This window comes from Astatotilapia calliptera, chromosome 2 (genome assembly GCF_900246225.1).
Source record: "Astatotilapia calliptera chromosome 2, fAstCal1.2, whole genome shotgun sequence".
NCBI classification, from domain to species: Eukaryota; Metazoa; Chordata; class Actinopteri; order Cichliformes; family Cichlidae; genus Astatotilapia; species Astatotilapia calliptera.
This window is the reverse complement of record NC_039303.1, coordinates 34,400,360-34,415,714: the sequence shown is the minus strand read 5'-3', so window position 1 is coordinate 34,415,714 and position 15,355 is coordinate 34,400,360. Positions and strand designations below refer to the sequence as shown.

Here is a 15,355-nt window from a genome sequence, read left to right as displayed (position 1 = left end):
ATGTCCTAAAGATGCAGCTGTCCCTCAGCTGGGAGGCAGAGGGTGTAGAGAGAGCATCCTTCCAACTAAATCTGGCCTTAGGCTCCAAAGTATTTAAATACTTTTATTGTTAATCAAACTTTTTTTTTTTAGATTAGATTGTTCTGCTACTTTTATTTATATTTATATTTAACTTCATTATCATTTATTTATCTGGGCAAAAGTCTAATTGAGATCAAAATCTCTTTGCCAAGAGAGACCATGAGAGCACAGGAAATTACAGCCAGTACAACACATAAACATGTAACAAAGAAACAAATACAATATTTTGCACAGACAAGTGCAAAATATTGCACTTGTCTGTGCAATATTCTGTTCTAAATTTGGGGACAAACGTTTTTATATTACTGTAAGAGTGTATGACGTATTGGTTGAGGTTGAGGTTTTTACACATATAGAAACGCAGATAAGAAGGCACCAGTCCAAGCAGAGATTTATAGATAAAAGCCAACCAATGGGAAAGTCTGCAGATATGAAGAGATGGCTATTTAGTTGCCCCGGTGTGGGCGATTGTGGCTCAAGAGTTGGGAGTTCGCCTTGTAATTGGAAGGTTGCTGGTTCGAGCCCCGGCTTGGACAGTCTCGGTCGTTGTGTCCTTGGGCAAGACACTTCACGTGTTGCCTACACGTGTTTGGCAGCCTCACCTCTGTCAGTGCGCCCCAGGGTGGCTGTGGCTACAATGTAGCTGCCATCACCTGTGTGTGAATGGGTGGATGACTGGATATGCAAAGCGCTTTGGGGTCCTTAGGGACTAGTAAAGCGCTATATAAATACAGGCCATTTACCAAACAGATAACAGTGATGTAAATGATTTCCACAGCCAGTGCAGTATTTAAGCTCTTCGGGTACTGGTCAGGTGCAATCATAAAAAGAAGATCACCACAACATAATAAAGGTAAAAAGATGTAAAATGTTGCATAAATCACTTTAGGTTTCATCTTGGACGCAAACCTTTAAATGCGAGTAGTAAATGCTCATTTCTGATCTTTAATGATACCTGGAGACTTGTAAGATGTGGCCATTTCACTTTGAGCCCCTTGAATGTTTTGATCTTTAGGGTAGAAAACAACTCCGTCCATCCACTTCTCCTTTTCAGGGTCATGGGGGTCACTGGAGCCTATCCCAGCTATCTAAAGGTGAGAGGCAGGGTACATCCTGGACTGGTCACGAGTCTGTAACAAGGCTAACACACACAGAGACAGACAACCATTTACACTCACCTTTTCACACCTATGGGCAATTTAGATTTTTCAATTAACACATGGTATTGAACTCAGGACCTTCTTACTGTGAGGCAACAGTGCTAACCACCATGCTACCACGCTCTTTAAGCTTAAAATACATTAAAGTGTGTGACATAGTACTGATTCTGAGCCAATAAACAAAACTTGTAGCTGAGATAGACTATTCACGCACATATATAGGACATCTATTTCAAGGACACTTAAAATAACATTCTGTAGTACACTCTTGAGTCAGATGAAAACCAAGCCCCTATTGTTGCTCATAACCGGTAGTTTCACCCTCTTACTTGAGCAAACCTGTCTCAGGCTTGATTGGTACCTTCTCCCAGTGAAGAGGTTCAGCTCTTTCAACAGATGTTCAGTGGGATTAAAACTGGGATTCATAGCAGGGCACCACATAAAGGTCACCTTCTCAACCCGTGTGGAGAGCTTTTAAATGTATACTTTGGGTCTTTTATACGATTGGAGGAGCCATGACCTGCAAGTGAGACCGAGCTTTGACAATAGATATGTTCCACCTTGATACTTGATGCACTGTGCCGTGCAATGTTCGATGTGATTTGTGCACAAGCCCGTAACATGTCTTTTACTAAAAAGGAGGCAAGGTTTCATTTTTCATAGTGAAGATTGTGTCCTTTTCATGAAACTTCATTTCAGATTCTGTTTTCCCTCTGTGAACCCAGAGCTGATGTAACTTACCAAAAAGCTCTTAATCATGTTTCATCTGTAAAATGACTTTCAGAAATACTGGCTTGTCAACATGAGCTTTTCTGTTTTCTCTTTTAAAAGCGGGGTCATCGTGGGTCTCTCCCCATACACCTGCTTTGATCTCGCCGGCTTGTTATATGTGTTTCGACTCTGACTTTATTTGGTTCTTCTTCCTTTTTCTTAACATGTTAAATCTTTCAGTTGATTTTTGTCTGTTGTGGTCGTTTCTCATGAGGTTAGCAATGGTCCCGCAGACGTTGAGCCTCCGAATAATATTACAAATTGTTATCATAAAAACATCAATATGCCTTGAGATGGCCATGCAGCCTTTACCTCGATTTCTTATGGTGCACACAACACCGAAAAACATCCATTTGGAGACTTGAACTATTCTGTTAAACACAGTCCCAGATAGCCTGTATTAAACCTGCACTTGTATTGGCTTTTGCTACGGGTTAAAGTTAGGCCAGTCTGGTGTGCTGACAGGCAGCTTTGTTAAAAAAAAAAAGAGAGTTGTCAGACACATAATATATATGTGAAGATCTACAGGAAGATATTTGTGTTCACCCTCCCTTCACTTCCAGCTCCAACAACTTTTGTCAACGTGCTGCAGTGGAAGATTTGTGATCTTGTGATTTGTGAATAATTACGCACACCCCACTTTTTAGTTATTTATTTGTAAAAAATGTTTGGAATCATGTATGATTTCTGTTCCACTTCTCACGTGTACACCACTTTGTGTTGGTCTTTCACGTGGAATTCCAATAAAATTGATTCATGTTTGTGGCTGTAATGTGACAAAATGTGTGAAAGTTCAAGGGGGACGTTCAAATCCTTGTTAGCCCATATCACATGAAAAGAAAAAGGCCCAGATATCCTAAACTAGACTTTATATATATTATGTAAGGTGTGGATATATAAATATATGTACATATACTCTGTATATATGTTTATGGACAGGTATGCAATGTAGTGACAACTAATATTGCATAATACTGCACATAAAAGCTACTACTAATATGGTGTATTGTAGGCTGCAGGTACCGTACTTTGTTGTTGAGTCTGACAACGATTGGAAGGAAAGACCTTCTCCTGGTTCTCTCCTGTCTCCTGAATCTCTCCTGGTTGGGGGTTGGCGGAGGGTATGTTTTTTTTGCACAACAAAAGCAGGAGAACAATGGAGCTGAAGGCCTCTCAGCGGGGTGCTAGGAGGTGTTAGGTTCAGGGGAATTTACGCAAATTTTCGCAGGGTTAGTAAATCTAGTAGTAGGGACTTGCACCAGGAAAAAAAAGGGTCAGTAATTCTAGTGTTAAAGGTACTTTACAACAAAAAAGCTCAAATTTAGCAGTCAAAGTCTTTGCTACTTCTATATCTACGTCCATGAAAATATAAACACAAACAAATTTTAAAGAAGAAAACCAATTCCAGTGACATTAAAGGTATACGTAAACTATCCTGGCATGACTTAAACCCAAATCCCTCAGTGGAAAGTACAGTGGGGCAAAAAAGTATTTAGTCAGCCACCGATTGTGCAAGTTCCCCCACTTAAAATGATGACAGAGGTCAGTAATTTGCACCAGAGGTACACTTCAACTGTGAGAGACAGAATGTGAAAAAAAAATCCATGAATCCACATGGTAGGATTTGTAAAGAATTTATTCGTAAATTAGGGTGGAAAATAAGTATTTGGTCACCTCAAACAAGGAAAATCTCTGGCTCTCACAGACCTGTAACGTCTTCTGTAAGAAGCTTTTCTGTCCCCCACTCGTTACCTGTATGAATGGCACCTGTTTGAACTCATCATCTGTATAAAAGACACCTGTCCACAGCCTCAAACAGTCAGACTCCAAACTCCGCCATGGCCAAGACCAAAGAGCTTTCGAAGGACACCAGGAAAAGTATTGTAGAGCTGCACCAGACTGGGAAGAGTGAATCTACAATAGGCAAGCAGCTTGGTGTGAAAAAATCAACTGTGGGAGCAATCATCAGAAAATGGAAGACATACAAGACCACTGATAATCTCCCTCGATCTGGGGCTCCACGCAAGATCTCATCCCGTGGGGTCAAAATGATCATGAGAACGGTGAGCAAAGATCCCAGAACCACACGGGGGGACCTGGTGAATGACCTGCAGAGAGCTGGGACCAAAGTAACAAAGGTCACCATCAGTAACACACTACAACGGCAGGGAATCAAATCCCGCAGTGCCAGACGTGTTCCGCTGCTGAAGCCAGTGCATGTCCAGGCCCGTCTGAAGTTTGCCAGAGAGCACATGGATGATACAGCAGAGGATTGGGAGAATGTCATGTGGTCAGATGAAACCAAAGTAGAACTTTTTGGTATAAACTCAACTCGTCGTGTTTGGAGGAAGAAGAATACTGAGTTGCATCCCAAGAACACCATACCTACTGTGAAGCATGGGGGTGGAAACATCATGCTATGGGGCTGTTTTTCTGCCAAGGGGACAGGACGACTGATCCGTGTTAAGGACAGAATGAATGGGGCCATGTATCGTGAGATTTTGAGCCAAAACCTCCTTCCATCAGTGAGAACTTTGAAGATGAAACGAGGCTGGGTCTTCCAACATGACAATGATCCAAAACACACCGCCCGGGCAACAAAGGAGTGGCTCCGTAAGAAGCATTTGAAAGTCCTGGAGTGGCCTAGCCAGTCTCCAGACCTCAACCCCATAGAAAATCTGTGGCGGGAGTTGAAAGTCCGTGTTGCTCGGCGACAGCCCCAAAACATCACTGCTCTCGAGAAGATCTGCATGGAGGAATGGGCCAAAATACCAGCTACTGTGTGTGCAAACCTGGTAAAGACCTATAGTAAACGTTTGACCTCTGTTATTGCCAACAAAGGTTATGTTACAAAGTATTGAGTTGTATTTTTGTTATTGACCAAATACTTATTTTCCACCCTGATTTACGAATAAATTCTTTACAAATCCTACCATGTGGATTCATGGATTTTTTTTTTTTCACATTCTGTCTCTCACAGTTGAAGTGTACCTCTGGTGCAAATTACTGACCTCTGTCATCATTTTAGGTGGGGGAACTTGCACAATTGGTGGCTGACTAAATACTTTTTTGCCCCACTGTATATTACATAAAAGTTAAGCAGTAAGAGCTGTTTGCAGTAGAGCTCCAAACAGCTCTAAGCTGCCAAATCAGGTGTGTTTGAACCAAAATCCACCACGACCATGCTGCTCATTAGTACCAATGATGTAGGAATATATAAACAAAAATAAATACATTTTGTAACTTTATTTTTCTGACGGGTAATAAAATAAATGTTGACCTGCAGTAAACATTGGCTAGAGACAATTTGTCTTTAAGACAATAAACACCCAGACAACATTAACCACTGAGGTGGAACAGTTTAATCACATAGTAACTACAAACGCATTTTGTCAACTTAAAAACACAAACTTTGAGTGAACCAATCTGTGTGCTGTGTAATAGGAAAATCACAAATTTAAAGGAATGACACAGCAACTTCCAATAAAAATTCTCTTCTCCCTGGATGAAGGCTTTTCTCCTCCTTGTCTTTCCTGTATGCCAGAAGATGACATGTGACTGCCCCCTGGTGGTCACTTCTCTATCAGTGAGTCCAGCTGCTCCTGCAGGGAGGCCAGCTGTTGGAGCAGAAAATAGAGGGCGTGATTGATGCCCAGCAGCACCGTGGTGTAATTGGAGGGTAAGTGGATGATGATTAACATGTCTTTTCACATTAATTTGCTGCAGTCATTTGTCAATACAAACAACGACCCTAGACAGTGGGTGGCCACTATGCCATAGCTACAAAAAGGACTCCCCTGGTAGCTGCTGTCAAATTAAATTGCGCTTGATTGGTTTTCAACTTTGCTATTAGGCATGAAAAATGTTGGGTTGAAAAAGAATAGCAAACACAACACCATCCGCCGACATGATATTTGACATTCATTCAAGAGAAATTCATGCAAAGTGCTGAAGGCTGTAGAAAGCTCACAGTGAGCACTGATCCTTGGCTTTTACAAAAAGGTTCTTACCTGCTCCATCTCCCGCTCCTCCTGCTGAATAATCTCATCCAACAAGGCTTGGAAACGGTTCTGTAAGAGCAGAGAGGCAAACAAGGTTTGTTTGAGTCGACATGCTGAGCCTCATTAAATTGTGATGGCTTTAAATGTGTGTCGGCCTGGGCTGCTCGTGTCAGTATCTCCTCTCTGACAGAAAGGCCACTTGGAATGCCAGTCAGAGGCAGCTGACCTTTTCCATGTGACTGTGATAATAACGACTGGAGATGGGGCTCTGACGGTCCCAAAACACTGAGCAATGAGAGCGTTAAATGGCAACGTAGGAAGGGTCGTGTCTGCTCATGTTTCACTCATTGTAAATTCTCCACTAAAGAGTGCTGGGCATAAGAATGAACTTTCAGCTCCTTTTTTGTGCATGGAAAAACCTACAGAGAAAAAGGCTAGCAGCAGAGATGCAAGATTCTGGGTTTTAAAATAACCATTTAAAAAAATAATGTCCTCCAACAATGTGTGAAATCAGCTGTTATTTAGGTTTCCCGCCACCTTTGAGAGAATCTATGCTGCATGAACAATTTTGCCTCCAAGCTCATCTGCATGTTCTTGTTTACGTCTCTGTACATGCAGACCTAGTTTTTGGATGAACGGGTGAAAAAAGTGTGAGTGTTTTCAGTGCTTACTTTGAGGGCCTGGTTTTCCACTTTCATGATGAGCTCCTCCTGCTGTTTCTTGCGGGCACGAGTTTCCTGAAGCTTGGCCTTAATGTTGTTGATCTGCACCTGGTACTCCATAACTGCAGGACACAGTGGGAGGTTCATGTGTGAGGGCTGTCATAAAAACACTTATGTGCTGCAAAGAGGAGGCAAAAAAGGTTGGAGGGCGAAGATGATGTGACATAATTTGAGACACTACACTTGCCACGGGGACAAGATATGCAGCTTAGCTTGCTGAACCATAAGGATGCTTCCAGTTCAGTTTGACAAATTATCCATAATGGGAACAATCAGTTGACTTAAAAGGACACGAATCAGCAGGATGCAGTTCTATAAAGACACAACTAAATCAGTCTGCTTTGTGCACCACACAGAGTTCTCATCAAATCCACCATGTCTCCACCACCAATCAACCATCTTATAACTAATTGTATCCATTCACCGTTTTCCCCTGGCTCCAAATTCTGACAAAGCTGTTGTAATGCAAACTATCTAACAATAAGGAGGCCATGTGAATCCATTCATTCAACTTTTACAGCTATGCATGGATGCCATCATCATGCATGGCCTGGCTCCAACATATTGAGAAGGGCTCCGCCAAGATGCTACAGTTGAGCTGGCCAGCAGTGCTGCCTGACTGACAGTTCTATGTATCTAGCTAAGGAGGTATTGTGCTGTCAAACTGGACAGCTCCCTGAGCCTCCTGCTGAGCCACAACACCTGTCAGACTGGTTAGTTGAAGAGGAGAGCTGAGAGCTGTCAGAATGAGCATCTCTGTGGGTGAGGGCGCAGCACGTGTATTTAAGTAAGGCTATTTATTTGAATGTGTGTGATGAGCTAGAAAATTCCACTTCGATTAAAAGTTCAGACACCTTGCTCAGGTTATTTTTGACCTCTACTTCGACAAGTATCTCTGGGCAGCCAAGCCCACTTTCTTGGCTGTGACTGCTGCAACTGAAAAATGAACAACTGTTGGTATACAGAGGAAGTCGGCTAAGAGAAAGAGAATTATCTCTGTGGTGTAAACTGCAAGCACGGCATGAAAGATTGCATAATTCTAATGCGGCACTTACTTCACATCCACCTGGATGCACACACACACACACTCTCTTTACTGCATAATGTATAAAGAATCACATATAATAATCACATCTATCTCTCCTGTGTTTAGTTGTTAAGTTGTTTTCATAAAATAAAAAAAATAAAAAATCTGATTAGGGATGCTGGTGAGAGATTTTTAACAACAAAATGTAATTTATATCAGTTGGACTGCAGCTAGTGATGATTTTATTTATGAGTTAATGCAGCAATGAAAACTATATACGATGACTTGTATATAGTTTTCTGCCTCATACCTATCTGGTTGTTTCTATCACTTTCATTCTGTGCAGAATCGGACTCATTAAGTTTGTCCTGGAGCTGCTGGACCAGATCATCCTCTGTGTCCATGATATTCAGGTCCTCATCTTCATGCCGGTCCCCTTCGTCCTCCTCGTCCTCACTTGAACTGCTGATGTCATTGAAGATCTCCCTCAGTTCATCATGCTGGACTGGTGATGCAGAAAGCACATTAGCGTTAGAAACGCAAACACAAAGATGGAAACAGCGAGAATTTAGAGCACTTGCTCTGGGATTAATCTAGGTCACAGAGCCAACAGTCTACTGGAGCTTTAAAACTGGGCTTATATGACAGGAAGGAATAAATGTGGAGTCCAAACAACCAGCCTGCTCTTCTCTTACATGGCAAAAATAACTCTGCTCCAACACTTGGCAGTACAGTAGAAGTCACTCAAGCATGAACCACTAGATAGTTTAGCCACATACCTCAAGGTATGGGAAGGAATGAAAGGAGGAAATAAAATGAAATGAGGTAAAAAGGTTAGGGAAATGTTTTGTTCATAATTGCTTGTTACAGCAGCACTAATTTGTTCATGACTGTTTTATGGACAATCTGATTAGCTTTATGGATAGATCATTTCGTATGCATGTGTAGGGCTGTTCGATATAACGATATATATCGGATGACGATATAAAAACATCTATCGTTTCATTTTACGCTATCGTTTGTTTCGTGGTGTCGCAAAATAAACTGTTTACGGCAATATTTTTTCATCGTTTTGATGTTACTGTAGTGGCTATATTCATTTCTTAAAGTTCTCTCTTTCTCTTAAGCTGGGCAGACACTGTGCGATTTTTTTCAGTCCCGTTATTCAGCTCCTGCTCAAACTGTACGATTGACTTGCAGGGGTTAGAAGTTGGTAGGTCATGATGCAGGGTGTCACACTATACAGCCGATGCTGTGATGCGACCCGAGTGCTCACACTGTGCGTCCATAAAAATGAAGGTTATAACAGAAAATCTGACGCTCGCTCTCCCTCTCCGTCTTTCACTCACACAAACACGCACAGCACCACCATCAACTTTGCTAAATTGCTAATGAAAAACATTGATCAGGCAGCTGTGATTGAGCAGCAATGTCCATCCAACTATTTTCATGGTTGTTGTGGTTATGATCATTTTGTGAGGCCATAGTTCTACAAGTTGTGCCTCCATCGCTTGTGTCCAGATCACACGCTGCACTGCTGTGCTACTCCGTCTTTTTCACCAACATTTATGTGTTTGCGCGTGCACAGTGTGAGCAGCTACGGCGACACCCTCACGACGGTCGTGAGGATTTCAAAGAGGTTTGAAATCCTCACGACCAAGCGATTGATGATCGGGAGCTGGTCGTGAGGTGTTAATCGCTTCTCGTTATCCCACGTATACTACACGATGCACGATGAAGGGCCAAAATCGGGGCGATCACTAAAACGGTCGCACGACTGAAAAATCGGCTCAAAATGGGCCAAAAATCGCACAGTGTGAGCCCAGCTTTATATTTAATATAACCACACCACGAACGATTTTATGCGTTGTCGTTAGCAACAACGACAGTAAAACCATCGCGTGTCCGCTTGTTTATTTTCCACATAAACCTTTCACAATAAAGCTCAAGATCCTGTTGAGACTTTTCAAAATAAACCGAATCACGTGAAAGAGTATGCAGTGTTTACGAATGGGAAGCAAAAAAGAGCCGCCAGGTGCTAAAAAACAAACAAACCTTAGACTCAAACGTTAGAACAGGCTTTTCCCCGCAGCACGCTGTGTAATAAATACTCACAAAGAAAACGGCGGCCGTTACAACTTATGTCTAAAAATGTATAATTTCATGCATCGGTTAAAACACTCGACTCCAGGTACACGAGCTGGAAACACTTCACGCAAGTCGAGCTGCCCGAGATTCACAGAATTTACAGAAACTGTTACATTTTTGTGATTTATATCATTATCGGGACGATACATGTCTTATATCGGGATATGAGATTTTGGTCATATTGCACAGCCCTATGCATGTGTACATATGTCTCTTCCAGAGTAAAGAAAAGTTTAGGAATTGCATCCTAATTACACGATGTGTTCACTAGTATTCTGAGTCTTAATGATTCAGATAACCATTTTTAAATGTTCATCCCAATTATAATGCTATTATTAAAAAAACTAAATCAATCAAGCTTTATTGCGCGTGTTCATATAGGTCAGCTAAAAGGCCTGGGTAGCAGAACATGTTCTCTTTTTTAGCTGAATTGAGAAGCTGGCTGAGCATTATAACAGAGTGTACCACATCTTATTTCACACGACTTTTTAAAATTAAGTTTTATTTACCAGAGGACCCATGACCCATCTTGTGTCCTGAGGTCCCAGGTGAGGAATCCAGGTTGGCCAGAGAGCTGTGTTGATCTGCTTCCTTGGACTCATCCTCTGCGATAACCTCCCATCCTGATAACTAGGTTAAGGGTTGGCACACCTTCTGCAGATTCCTTTAACCTTCAGAGGGCCTAAACTAAAGTAAAAGACTTGTGGTCTTTTGAATAATCCTACTTCAAAAAAAGACCTGAAGGGTCAAATTAGATGCAGAGAAACTGTCTCAGTTTTAACATTCATTAGTGCCATGTTTATCTCCCCAGCTGTATGCAAGCACTAAAATTAAAATAAGAATCTTTGCTTCACTGTGACCAACTAAGCAATGATAATCATCAGTCCATCTCAATTAACACACAGCAAGCAGCCACTCAAGGCAGCCTCGCTATGCTCTTATTCTGTCAGGCAAGTTTAGGGTTTCATTAAAGCACTAATAGCTTCCTCACACAGTGCATATCTCTCGCAAAGGCATCAGGGAAAGTCAAATCAGGTGAACCATGTAACCATGCAGGAGTCAGGAAAGCCACTTGGGCCTAACTTCAACATATTTTACATGGTAAATTAAACAGAGATTATGTTTGACCTAAAAGACAAAGAGTGGTAATTATGTGACGCTTCTAAAAAACTGACTAGATTTCACGTTACAAGTAATGGCCAGCTGATTCTGCCTTACTCTGAAGTACTTTTAAAGATGTAATACACACTATTGTTTTGATGGTTTATATACACCATAGGTGTCAAACTCTGGCCCGCGGGCCAAATCTGGCCCGCAGCCTAATTACATTTGGCCCGCAAAGCCATGCCAAATTACTATTAGAGCTGGCCTACTGGTATTATACAGCTAATATATATATTGTTTAGTATTAAGCTTTGCTTGTTCCATATTCAGTTTTTCAGCAAAATGTGTTTGAGTCCATAAGAAAAGATTAATTCTTATATCTGGAGGAATAAATATATTTCAATAAATATTAACGTTAGCCCGCGACTTTGTTCCAGTTTTGAATTTTGGCCCACTGTGTATTTGAGTTTGACACCCCTGATATACACCGTTACTATTGTCCTAAGATGGACGTGCAGAATGTTTAGGTGTCAAAAAGGATACGGACGCTGACAGCGTCAGCATCTGTGCTCAGCAATCTCTTCACTTCCTTTTCCACATCAGGAGATTCAATGTACTGCAAGAGACAGAGAGATCGAGTTACTTGTAGTATTAGCTGCATCTCTCTTGCCTTATCTTACACACACACACACACACACACACACACACACACACCAAGGTAGCAGCTGGCCACATGCCAGGAAGTACATTAGCGATTAAAAACAGAAGGGGCCAAATCAATATGGCTCAGCTCTGCACCTTCAGGAAGATTTATTCAGAAGACAAAGTAGACAAAGTGTAGTGCTCCAGCTCCACTCGCTTTCACTTTGATCAAAGCAATAGTGAAATAGCTTTTTTGCATGCCTTTGGGGGAAACTAAGATGGAAAGGCTTTATTTATATGTAAATCTTAGTTTTCACTTTTACCATAGTTCCTGTTTTATGAAATGTAAATGTCTTGTTGGAAGAGAGCCAAGGAAAAAGATGGATCATCAAACGAGATGCTAAGGAGATGGATGGGACACGGGAGGGGATTGCTGTAGGGAAAATGAAAAATGTCAGAACCTTTTTTTTCGCAGTCTTCCGAAATCTCCTCTTGCGCGTGTTCTTCAGAGGGCAGGTGACTAAAGAGCAAAACAATGGGATTAGCGAAGCCAAAAATCAGTCCACTACCCAAGGAGGGGACATTATGTTTCCTGAACTGCTGATATGCCAAGTTTTCAATATAAACAAGTCAAAAAGCTGCTGTCTGTATATAATTACTTACTGCCGTGATTCCAAACAAATTTCTTGTCCTTGTCTTTATCCTTCTTTTTGGTCTTGGGGTCAGTGCCAGTTGGCTCTTCCAAAGGGGGGTAAAGGTCTCCATCTAGTGTACACACGAGCATCTAACCCGTGAATGGGAAAAATGAATGCAAAATACCATGCTGATTAATCTGTACTGCACTGCACTGTAACTGGGGAAAATAAATTTACATAACACGTATCTAAAATCCAAAATGTACTTTTATTTTAAACCAATAAAATAATGGAAAACTGTAAAAATTATTTATTTCCAGTCTCTTGCTTACCTGGCAGACATCTGCGGTCTTGTAAAACGTCTTCTTGTCCACCGTTTTGAGTGACTCAATCATGCAGGGGAGATCAACCAGTTTGCAGGCCAAAGGAACACGGTCTACTCTAACTATGCCATGACGGCCATCAGCTACAAATAAGAGGGACAAATGACTGTTAAGGGGACATGTGGGTGACAATTCTTTAACTAGATCCATTAGTATGCTACAATCATTGTTACATTTAAATAACAAAAAGAATGAAACTGGTATAGAAATATGTACAACGTTCAAAATTCTGGACCCGACTGTAAATGAATAACAAGACAGGGAGACAGCGTTAATTAAACCAGTGCCAAGATTGTGAGCAGCTTACGGTGCAACTCAATGGTGAGTCTGTCCTTCATGTTCATACTGCTAGACTGTGCAATCCTTCTTACTGTTGAGGCATACTCCTGCAAAAGAAAGAAAAATGAAGCCAGATCATATTGGTGGTGATAAAACTGGATTTCCATCAAACAATGAATTTCTGCAAGTGCAAAAGTCTCACCGAAGGAAGCCTGAGGACAAACTGGCTCTCCAGCTCATAAGGGGCATCCTCCTTACTCTTGGAACCGACCTTCCCAACTAAAATCAAAACACATCACCATAATGAAAGTGTTAAAATATGTCTTGCTTGCTATATGCTGACAAACTACAAAGTTTGTCATTCTACTTTAACATTAAAATATACAGTACATTATGGAACTCATTTTTCCTATTTTGAAGTAAGAAGTAATATAGTATCTAATATCTTAATCTCTGGCTCTCTTCCACTGTCTTTTTTTCACAGTGTCAGATGGACAGGTTTCTTCCTGTTAAAAAGGAGTTTTTCCTTTGTCTTCTCACTGAATGCTTACTCATAGCATTCCGTTTGATTGCTGTGGGTTTCTCTGTATTATTGTAGGGTCTTTACCTTACAATATAAAACTCCTTGAGGCAACTGTTGTTGTGATTTGGCGCTATACAAATGAAAGTCAGTTCAATTGAATCATTGGCTGGACGGACTCGTCTGTGGACCATTTAAAGCATTTTCAGTACCTTAGCTGGGCATTTTCTCTTACATACATTATATCTCAGGGGCAAAAACTACACTCCACCACATTTTTTGACAGCTTTAATTACTGATCACTTTATAGTCTTTCATGTTCTTCCCGTGGAAAGAAATCTCCAAGTTTGGTGATTTTATATGCATTATTTTACTTTGAGTGTTCTTTGTTTTGCTTTTTTTTAAACTTGTGGAAAATTGTCTTTAATGGTGTGAGGTTTTCACTGGGCAGCAACACTAGAAATACACACTAGTGTACAAACACTCGTATATAAACACTAACTACTATCTTAAGTACCTACAACAGTAAAGTTTATTTCAGTGCTGACAAAAAAGGAAATTATAATGTAATAAGCTAAAAATGTAAATAGCCAAACCATTTTTATTTCTCACAGTGCATAAATGCAAACCAACAAACGTTATTATTAGTTCAATATAACATTTAGTTTATTATATTATACTATGAATGAATAAATGAACGAAAAAATAACCAACGTTCCAACCAAATGTACTCTGAATCTCTTTTCAAATTCTATCACGAATGTCTTTACATCAAAAGTAAAACACAGATAATTACAGCTAATTAAGGTTACTTGTGCATCTTACATTAATGACGTCTACCACACTGTGGAACAATAACACTATAGGAGATTATACACAATGTTCAAAAGACAGGAACGATAAACGCTAATTTGCGAACACAGTTGTTAAAATTTGCCACCGACAACATGTTTTGTTTCATCATCACCATTATTGTTACTATCATTGAGTTATATCAGCTTCATCTTAATAACCGACAACGAAAAGTGTTTCCTTACCTCGCAAAAGTGGAGGCTACGAGGCTAACAGCTAGTTATCTTTAGCATAAGGATAAGGGCAGAGGATTTTAACGTACCTTTCAGTTTAGATGTCATCGTCGTTTAGAAGTTTAGATGGTGCAGCTGTATAAATATATTTCAATGCTAAACACGCATAAACATGACGATTCTGACTGACAAAAACGAGACTTCTTAGCTACACAGTGATAGCATAATCACGAGCGAAAACAAGAGTGTTGCTTAGGGCTTTGCCACTTTCAATACCTCCTCGGAAATTTGTGTTTTCTTAATCTTGGCTGTACAACTCGTATGTCTGAGCATTAAATTACAAATTATAGGCATATTTCAGTTAATAATTAAGTAATTATAATATATATGTGTGCATATTTTTGTACTGCCATGTTATTAAATAAGGACTAACAGTGAAAGTTAGTTAGTTTGTTTTTCAGCGCATGACAGTAAAATATAAAAATTCCGATAATTTGGAACGTCCCACGCGACCATCTGTATCACGAGACTTGTCAATCGTACTTTTAAAAAAACAAAAAAATAACGAATATTCTTTATCCAATATAGTTAAATGTATCTATAAATATTTAAAATTATTATTTGATGTTCGTATCGTTACGCTAAATGGTCTGTCAGTAAAAGAGTAGGAAGGAAGTAGGAAAGAGGAAATATCACAGGAAATATGCGGCTATTTTTTATTTAAAGTTATTCTATTAAGAATTAAACTGTAATTAAACCGTAATCTAAAATAAACGCTAAGTTCGTTATTATATTTGGTTTACTATTATTATTATTATTATTATTATTATTTTTAATACGACACAAATCGATAGCCT

The 15,355-nt window shown here is 40.2% G+C and overlaps 1 protein-coding gene across 1 annotated transcript; it reads right to left on the bottom strand.

Annotated features, from left to right (window-relative positions):
* Window positions 1-5,359: 5,359 nt before the first annotated feature.
* Window positions 5,360-14,782, bottom strand: taf7 (TAF7 RNA polymerase II, TATA box binding protein (TBP)-associated factor). The gene is made up of 12 exons (XM_026145297.1): window positions 14,588-14,782; window positions 13,156-13,232; window positions 12,982-13,060; window positions 12,624-12,757; window positions 12,320-12,440; window positions 12,118-12,176; window positions 11,558-11,630; window positions 10,420-10,533; window positions 8,073-8,267; window positions 6,685-6,797; window positions 6,023-6,082; window positions 5,360-5,629 (listed from the first exon to the last, which is right to left on the bottom strand). Exons 1-12 carry the CDS (start codon window positions 14,604-14,606, stop codon window positions 5,585-5,587), a joined length of 1,089 nt encoding a protein of 362 aa, XP_026001082.1. The 5' UTR covers window positions 14,607-14,782; the 3' UTR covers window positions 5,360-5,584.
* Window positions 14,783-15,355: the final 573 nt, after the last annotated feature.